General features: G+C 32.3%; 1 protein-coding gene across 1 annotated transcript; it reads left to right on the plus strand.

Annotated features, from left to right (window-relative positions):
* Window positions 1-7,164: 7,164 nt before the first annotated feature.
* On the plus strand, window positions 7,165-9,085 carry LOC104240427 (U-box domain-containing protein 25-like). Its single transcript, XM_009795268.2, has one exon. It carries the CDS (start codon window positions 7,681-7,683, stop codon window positions 8,905-8,907), a length of 1,227 nt encoding a protein of 408 aa, XP_009793570.1. The 5' UTR covers window positions 7,165-7,680; the 3' UTR covers window positions 8,908-9,085.
* Window positions 9,086-10,108: the final 1,023 nt, after the last annotated feature.

A 10,108-nucleotide genomic window follows, 5' to 3' on the forward strand; every position in this document is an offset into this window, starting at 1 on the left:
TCTAGGAAGCTCATTATACAACAATGTATGCACTTAGTAGAGAGAATGGCATCAAAAATCAGATGCTGGACTACCAAGCTGCTATCATATAATGGAAGATTTAATTGATCAAAAGCGTACTGTTTGAGATGCAAACATATTGGGCTCACGTCTATCTATTACCAAAGAAAGTAATTCAATTACTAACGAGTATCTGTAGAACATTTCTTTGGACAGGAAGCTGTGAAGCATCGAGGAAGGCACTAGTGTCATGGAAACAACTATGTATGCCCAGGTCAACTGGAGGGTTAAATCTCATCAATTTTTACACATGAAACAAAACAGCAATCTGTAAACTTATCTGGGCAGTGATTATAAGAAAAGAGTCTATTTGGGTTCTATGGATTCATGGATTCTATATAAAAAATAGAGACTTAGCCAATATGCCAACACCTAAACAAACATGTTGGCTTGTGAGGAAGATCTTTGATGCAAGAAATTGGTATAGGGACAAGGACTTTACATGGGAACTGCAGAAATGTACTACACATGAGGTTTCAACATAAAGAAAGCTTACCTATCTCTATGTCCACAGTACCAGAAAGTACCTTGGAAACACAATACTATAAGAACACAGCTGATGCCAAGACATCATTTCATACTATGGCTTGCAGTTCGACAACGATTGGCTACCATTGATCGACTGGAAAGATGGGGGATTCATGTTCCTAAAGAATGTGTCTTATGCAGCTCAAGTGAGGATGAAATCTTTACACATCTGTTCTTTGGATGTACTTATTCAAGACAAATATGAGCTACTTTGTTGCGATGGGTAGGAGAACCTAGACAGATAACTACATGGAATGAAGAACTAAATTGGATGACTAAAATAACGAGGGGAGGTAGAGCAAGGCAAGAAATTGTAAGATAGTTGTTTGCTGCTACTGTCTACCATGTCTGACAGGAACAGAATAGTCGAAGGTTTCAGCAGGAAAAGAAAGAAAATGGGTATCGAATAAGAGAAATTGTCATCCAGTTGCATACTAGAGAGCAGAGGTATCACAAATGACAAAAAGTGTTATCTCTAAATTGTTTTCCTATATAGAAGTAGCAGATTCATTAGATTCTATGTATATGTTGAGATGCTGCTTAGATAGGTATTGACTATAGAGAACTAATCCTAGAGTCCAAAAGGATTAGATGTACATATATACAATTGGTTGAATAAAACTTTTTATTTTAACCCCAAAAAAATGCATATTTCATCAAATAAATAAGAGAGCCATATTATTCCATAATTATAGTGATTAGCAAACGAAAATAATCTCAAATCAGCAAATGCAATTAGACAAGACCTTTCGTTCCTTTGCAACAAATTGAAACTACTTGGGCTAGTGAGTTTAAATAGGGCCTAATCACTGGATCCAAATGGGTCAATAACCCTCTCCAAACAGGCAGTTTTTATGGGAGAAATTAAAAAATAGGCAGATTTATAACTGGTAGTTTAAAAATAGCCAAATTTCAAAAGTAATCGAAATTTAGCCACTTTTCATGTAAAGATAAATTTGAGCGAAAATACTGTTCAAAATCCGGAAAATATGCCAGCATATTATGCTGGAGTTCCAGCATAAGTATACTTGAACTCCAACATATTATACTGGAGTTTCAAGATAAGTATGCTGGAACTCTAGCATAATATGATGGAGTTCCAGCATCAGTACACTAGAACTCCAACATAATATACTGGAGTTCCAGCAAGTATATATGTCCATCATAATATACTGGAGTTTGGAGCACCGGTGCTCCAGTCTCCAGTATATATACTGGAGCCAGCAAAGTATACCGGTCCAGCATATTATGCTGGAGTTAATACACAGATGCACCGAACTCTAGTATATTATACTGGACCGGTCTCTGTTGCAACAAAATAGTGGCTATTTTTCATTGACTTGGTAAACGCTGGCTATTTTTGAATGACCAGTCCGAAAACTGGCTATACCGTGCTATAATGGGATTTTAACATACTTACCCATCGACCAAAACTGATCACAGTTGCTAGCTCAATGTACTAAAGATATATACTGATTATATAAAATATATATAGTATATGTATATTATATATTAATATACAAATAATATACATTAGCGAGCTATTATTTTGGATGGTGATTATACTATAGGAAAATCTCTTGTAAAAATTGGGTTGGATGATTATTTTTTGGTCCACTTACGAATATTTAACCACTGTTTGACATGTAATTGGGAAATGATTATTTTTAATGCAGAAAAATAATTTAGACAAAACTAACCTTACTTAAAACTCCAACACAATTTATACTAGAGTTGAAAGCACTTACAAGTGAAACTATAGCAATAATTTTGACATGCAATAGGAACCAAAGCAGCTTATCTATAAGGTCTTCTTTATATATCACAGCTTATCTTATCGGAATATTCATATACAATAACAACTCTCAAAATTCAAGTAAGTTTGAATTAACTATACGAATCATCACCAAGTCATATACATGTATGAACTGAAAATGTCTATTAGCAGTAGACCAATAAATAAATGTTGAATCGCCATATCGAAGCGATTTGATGGAGGAAAAACATTCCAAAATATAGAAATTATAAGCCAACTGCTTTGATTCAGCAAAGTCAGAATAAGAAAAATATATCATTAGCTAGTTTTATTTTTGTTTAAGTTGAAAATTAAAAACACTACTATAAATTTTAAGAGAAGTAATTTACTATTTCTGAACATTTTGGCCGTATTCTGAGCAGAATATAATTCCCTAATTAGTTTATCCTACTTTTCTCCGATTATAAATGGTTTCCAATCTGTACGCAGCAAAATTGGTTAGTGACACTAGGTGGACGAATGAAAAAGTGACACGTGGAACTAAAAATAGGTGGGATGTGAGTCAACAAAAAGCTGACACCGGATGCAAGCATGTGACCAGTGATGGGTGAATCCCGAAGACAAAGTAGCCGATAACAAAGATTTGAAGAATTAATATTTGATAGTATTCAACAAGCGATCGTATACAAAGAGTATCTGTATTTATAGCCAACCATTATGCTGATATCAATAACGATTTTATTTTCATTCAAAAGGATGTTGATTTGGGATCTTGTCTCCGTAAATATAGCTATAAATTTTCTTGCGTTTATGTCCCACATGAATTCTATTACAGAAGAATAATACTTGTTTTCTAAGTTGTGGTGGCCTAGCATTATGTTCAAGTTCTTAGTTAGCATTGGATCTTTGAAGTTTGAAAGAGTAGTTGGATATTATTAAAAAAAAAAAAAAAGAAGAAGATTAAGTGTATCATTAATATTATTTATTGTTCCCACTACCAATCTCAGAGGTCTTAGGGCTAAAAATATAATTTATTTTATTTTTTCACGACACTCCCTAGGCATCTTTTCAAGTATTATTCTATCTTCAGTTTTTAAAAATTTAAATATCAGATTATAGTTTGTTATTTTTGTAAGGTTGAGGTTTGGAGCTATTCACGTGGCAGACAAGATTGTACTCAAAACACAGAAATTTTGGTCAAATGTTAATCCTTTACTTATATTATTTGCCTATTTGGTACTTGGCTTTTGGCCCTTATTGTCTATTGTTCTTATTTCTCCCTTTCTTTGCCCTTTGCAATATTTTATCAATCTTGGTTATAATAGAATAAAAGACTAGCATAAAAAATAATAAAAATGAATCTTTTGTCTTGCCTCCTTTTATTTTTCACTTCCATCAAAAGTAGGAAAATAATTAAACATCGTATCAGAAAATCATTCCTAATTTTTTTTATCAATGCACTTTCAACTCTTATTAGATCAATTAGATCTAGACCAAATTCAGATAATTGTGCGATATGATAAACTTATCCTTGTACCAATAGATCATGTAGGGATTTATTTTTGACAATATCGAATACTCTTACTAATTTTTTATGATCTCTCCAATAATTTTTCTTTTCATATGTTACTTTTTCATTAACTCCAGGGACTTTTCTCATAAAAAAAAACACAAAAACACAATCTAGTCATAGAATTCTCATCCCTCTCTTTCTCGTTAAATTCTCCACTGGCAAAATTAGTTGTCTTGTCCAATGTGCAATAGGGTCCAGTGCTCCGATTAAATTCCCTTTCATTGAATGGTACGTGTTGTAGAAAAACAAAACTTACTCAAAAACACAATTCAAACAGTGGTAAAAAGAATCAATAAATGGTCAAGTTTTAATGGATGATTCTAGTTCCTTACCGAACACAGTGAAGTCATTATTGAGACTCGACCAAGATGGCATCCCTACTTTCAGATTTAAGTCTAAGACGAATAATTTTGTTATTAATGATGCTAACAGTAGATAATTTTGAACGTTGTATAGTGTCGCTAACCTTGTGTACACCATCCTTATGTGAAGTTCATTATAGTCAAAGTGTAATGGAGATCATCTCCTAAATTAGGCAGATCGTCTGGTTCTAAGTGTTCTTAGGGATGATTTGTATCGATCCTCATCTTGCTTTGGAGTCTATGATCTATGTCCTCCTCTGTGTATTAATTATTTTTGATAATATACGGGTTGGGGTCATCGCCTAAACCCCATCATCCACAAATTAAAGGTGGACTTTTGCTATAAAAAAACAGTAGTAAAAGAAATCAAGAAAAATTATTGATTGGGAATCAAATAGTATAACGGTTGTGAATCCAAGATTTTCACTAAGGATTTCAAAATATGAAAAAGTAAACACATGAAGAATATTTGGATTGTGTTAATGATATTTAATGTACAATATAATTTTTCGACAAAACTAATCTAATATACGGTGTAATCACCTTTTATATCACACATCGTGTCAAATTTAAAACATATTCAATTGCATTTCTTAAATATGCAAGTGTTTGCCACAGTCCCTTCGCAAAAATTCGAAGTGAAAAAATCCTATTATAAGAGTTTATAATGCTATATAGAATACACATCCTAGCAATTTTATCGCTAATTTTAACTTTGCTCATATTTTTATTTCACTTTCTTAATTTTTTCTTAATTTACCAGATTAAGCCATATTGAAGCTTCCCAGACAACTCATAGCTTCCCTCTCGCCCAAATAAATGAAACGGAATGAATTAAATCAGTAAGCTCTTTGATTGATTCAGCGCGCACGAAACCAAATTCAATCAAGATAAGAGGGTTTCAAATCCATTTACTATCTCGAGTTTTTTCAGACATATTGCACATTCACTAATGTCGAAACAACTAAAGGTCATATGTTCATAGGTGAAAATATTAAAAAATATTAAGTATGTAACAAATCACATCCACTACAAATTTACTAAGTCCAGATCTTGAATCTGTATCTGTATAAGAACTTCTATACTTAAAAATTAATTATAAAAACGAGAGATTGAGAAATGAGATCATAGGATGTGCACATGTACTGTATTTGACTATTATAGTCATTACTGACTAATTAATAGAATCATGTACTTTATTGGTATGCAGCAAATAAATAAAAAAGTGGACAACATTAGCTGGAGCTGTTACACTTTGACTAGGGAAAAAACAAATGCCTTGTTTGGCCAGTCAAAATATACTCAAATAGGCCAGTTGCTTACATAACCTAGTTACTCCCTTTTTATTCCTACTTATACTTATGGATTCATCCAATTTTTATTTTGATACATGAACGTCAAAGTTAAACTCTTTTACGTTTATGCATACATTGGTTGTAACTTTTGAGTTCTTCAATACCCAACTTGTAAGAAAGAGAATCACATTTGGACTATCACGCCTACACTGCTTTGCCCAAAGTAATCTAGAACATCAATTGGAAGAAATAGAAAACTATTAAATCCTGCATTATATATCCCTTTTTTCTTATAAACAAAAGTTGAGTATCCAAACAGTTGAATTCCAGAAGAGCAAATGGAAATGATTATAAGGGAATTAAGACAATTTTTTTGGAGATCTTAAATAAAGTTAACATAAGCTAAAGTGTATGTTAAAGATTACTTATTGCCAAATCTCGATCCATCTATCACTTACGTCATTTCTCAAAATTTAGAATTTAAGTATGTAGTCATCGTTCCATCATCCAACATGCTTCCAGAGGCGGCTCAATACTGCATGTGGCCTAAAACAAAAATTTAAAAAGAGGCCTCAAAAGACATTCGAGGTTAAGAAAATGCTTTTTCATATTTAATCCTTTCATAATTTCATTAGCTTAAAATTGAAAAATTGTCTAAAAAGTACTTAAAGAATAGAAGAAGATTCTACAAAATCATAGTTATAAACAAAATTGATTCAAGTTGAAGTGAGTTAGACAAATTAAGAAGTTGAGCTCATCCACCATGCGTGAAGTAACAAAAAAGAATAATAAAAATAGGAAGTAAATGCAAATTAATAATCTACAATTTTTAGTATAAACTTTAAAAATTGACAAAAAATGATTAAAACTAATTTGTTTATCACTAATAATAAATACATAATTATTTATACTATATATAATTTGAGTAAATTTGGGGCCTTAATTTTTTGGGGGCCTAAAGCCACTGCTTTCGTGGCTTAAGGGTTGAGCCGTCACTGCTTCTGTCTAAGTAATTTCATACCTTACCACTCTCTTCCGTCACTCTTCTAAGCTTCTTTGCCCTGTGCCTTTAGTCTGCTTTGAATGATATTTCACTCTTTGAGGGTGAGCGAAGTACTTTGAGGGATTATAAAATTATTAGTAAATAAATATATTAAAAAAATGTGATAATTTTAAAAAACTGGTTTGAGCACGGCTTGTAGAGCGTAGTTGCCTTTATCGGAATAAATTTGAATTAATTGGATCAATAGATTTATACCCGATGGTTAAAAATGTGGAGACAAAGGGATGCCTTTTGTTTCTTCTTTTATAAAAAAATTTACTAATAATATTCTTTTTGTGGCAAGGAAGGTGTCGCATCTTTCTTATTCAAACAAAGTATAATTTGGGGATTCAAAGTTCAAAGACATGAACTTTTGATATGAGTGTGTTTGGGTGGGTCAGTCAGTTTGACTGTAGGTACAATCTATTGGCAAAAAAAGACAAAAGTGGTCCCATTCACTCTCTTTCCTAAAATTATTCTACTATTTCATTAGTTGCAATCTACCTATCTTTCTTGCTTTACTTAGATAAGGCCTACTTCTCCTCCTTTTGGCCAACTCTTGTGTTTCTTTCTCTTTGTTCTCTTCTCATTTTTTCCCACTCACATTTCATATATTTTGGTTAGCTTCTCACCCCACTTCTTCTTCTTTCATGTGCTTTGTTCCACTTCAAACTGCAACCTTACAAAACAATCTTACCCCTACTCTTCCACTCTCTTTTTATTGGCTCATAAAAACAGGATATATGTCTTTTAGACACAACTCATTCTGTTATTCCATGTTCAATCAACCAAGTGTAAACTCATCATTCCAACTCTCTTGTCATTTCTACACTTCCCTTTGGAATTAAACAAATATCCCACTTCAAGATTTCTTTTATTTCACTTTTGAATATTTCTTTAAGTACTTTAATATCATGCCGTCGTAAAGTAGGAATAAGGTTTGCATACACATTGTCCTCCCCATACCTCACTTGTGATTTCACTGGGTTTGTTGTTGTTGTTACTTTAACATCTTCATCTATATATGTGATTATTCTTGGTTGTTTTTGTTATCCTTTTGGTCAATGAAGGAGCCTGAAATGGCAATTCCTCCCTTGTTTAGGTGTCCAATAAGCTTAGATTTGTTTAAAGATCCAGTCACTTTATGCACAGGCCAAACATATGATAGATCCAGCATTGAAAAATGGCTATCTTCTGGCAATTCAACTTGTCCTGTTACAATGCAGAAACTCCATGACTCTTCTATTGTACCAAACCACACCCTTCGCCATTTGATTCATCAATGGCTTCAATTAAACTGCAGAAATGGTTATGATCTTCATTACTTTCAAGCAATTGATGATTCAATTGTTGGTCTCAAACACAATCTTCAGTCAAAGGAGTCTACATTGGACACAAAAGTTCAAGCACTAGAGAAAGTTCTTGCTTTGTCAGAAGATTTGCCTTTAGAAAACTCTTTCTTGATTCAACTAGACTTCTTCCAAATGATTCTTGAATTAGCATTGGAAAATTCAGTTGATCAAAGTTCAAATTTCCAAGAAAGTCTCATATTTATGGAGAAAGCTCTTGTTTGTGCATTGAAATTGTTGCCATTTAGTGATTTGGGAACTCTCAACATGCTCAAAGAAGATGAATCCAAGTTTACAAACTTCTTGATGCTATTCAAGAATGGGACTTTTATCATCAAGAAAAGCTTGTGTCATTTAATAGTGGCAATTTCATCATCTTTGCAGTCAAAGGAACTTGTAACTATGTTGGGTAAATCCAAGATTTTGATTCAAGAACTTGTTCATGTTATCGAGAACAAATTAGATGGTTGTGAGGAATCAATCAGAGCTCTTTCAGCATTATCTTCTCTCGAACAAAATCGCGAATTTATAGTGAAGGAAAACGCAGTTGAGGCACTCATAACATACATTGTGAATGCTCCAAAATGCCAATATAGAAGCTTACTAGCACCAATATTGGCAATGAAAACAATTGAAACATTGTTAGTAGAAAAAAATGCAAAAGAAGATGTCTTAAATCATCCAAATGGTGTTAGTGCAATTGTGAAGATGGTATTTAGAGTATCATCAGATAATGAAGGAAGTGAAAGTGCAGTGAATTCTTTAATTATTGTGTGTCATGATTTCATGCAAGCTAGGGAAGAAGCTATCTATAGTGGGGTTTTGAGTCAGTTATTGTTACTCCTTCAAAGCCAGTGTAGTGAGAGGACCAAAAATAAGGCAAGAATGTTGCTCAAGTTGTTGAGATCCATGTGCACTGGGGACCAAAAACAAGCATTGTAGATTGCATATACATTGATTACATGATTTCTCAGTTGATGTCCTCTTTGTCTTTGTCTTTGTTATTAAAATTGTATCTAAAAAACATATACTGAGTTTTTTGTATAACCATAAAAAGAAGCATAGAATATAAATGGAGTTTGCAGTTTGCACCAGATGAATGGATGTAGACAATTCAAGATTAACTTTTTTAAAAGGAATAAAAGATGCAAGATTTTAAGGGACTTTTTGGTGTTTTGTCATTAAATCAAGGTACAAAACAAAAATTTATAAATCACCTCTAAAACAAACCAAAATTTTATCCTTACAAGATAAATAGTGTTGTCCACTTGCAGAGTATCAGATTGTAATCTAAAAAATTATGTCCACATATGATACTTACATCAAATCCAAACGATCAATGAAGTGGCTGAAAATCATGAAAAATCAAATTTCAAATCACATTAAACAAAAAATGTATGTAGTTCTTCCATTTTCCTAGCTTTGATGAGCAAAGTTAATGGAAACTATGCCAGTTATTAATAGCAAATACCCTAAAGTCATTTGTAAACGATCATGATTAAATGATACAAATTTATGTGAACACATATTGCATATATTTATTTGTTTGATATAAATATCGAGTGCATGTGGAAAAATTCGGAGAGCGACAACCTATATATGATGGTAAGACAAAATTCATAAGCTAAAAGGAAGGTATATTGTACGTAAAATTCGAATATTTTTTGATTATATAAAGTTAAAATTACTTTAATATACACAATGAAGCTTGTTTTAACGATATATGTAATTTGATTAAAATGTATATATACTACTTATTGTAAAGGAGGGTGTTATAACTGAAACATGAATCTAAGTTCAGACATCAATCTAATTTAATAGTTCCATGACTTTGAATGAAGTTGCTTTCATAAAGTTTTGAATTTTTTTGAAGAATTAACTTATTGGATGCTGCTTATCAAGAATCAATACTTCAACAAACTTAAATTGCGGACCAGTCAAAAAACAAAAGTAAAAGTAGAACAAACAGCTTGTTGCACCAAGTCCCTTTAGAAAATAAGCACCATGTTGAATCCTTCTAGAGAAAAAAATATTCTATTGAATGATCATAGCTTGCTACTTTGAGCTTTCATTAGTCAAAATATTACAATACATGGATAAGTTTATGGGGAGCGTGAAATGAGTGCTAAAAATTTGTTTCTCT

This window comes from Nicotiana sylvestris, chromosome 5, assembly GCF_000393655.2.
Source record: "Nicotiana sylvestris chromosome 5, ASM39365v2, whole genome shotgun sequence".
In the NCBI taxonomy this organism is placed as follows: domain Eukaryota; kingdom Viridiplantae; phylum Streptophyta; class Magnoliopsida; order Solanales; family Solanaceae; genus Nicotiana; species Nicotiana sylvestris.

Bases quoted from the DNA above. Each gene is read 5' to 3' on its own strand.
- LOC104240427 (XM_009795268.2), top strand. From the start codon at position 7,681: ATGAAGGAGCCTGAAATGGCAATTCCTCCCTTGTTTAGGTGTCCAATA.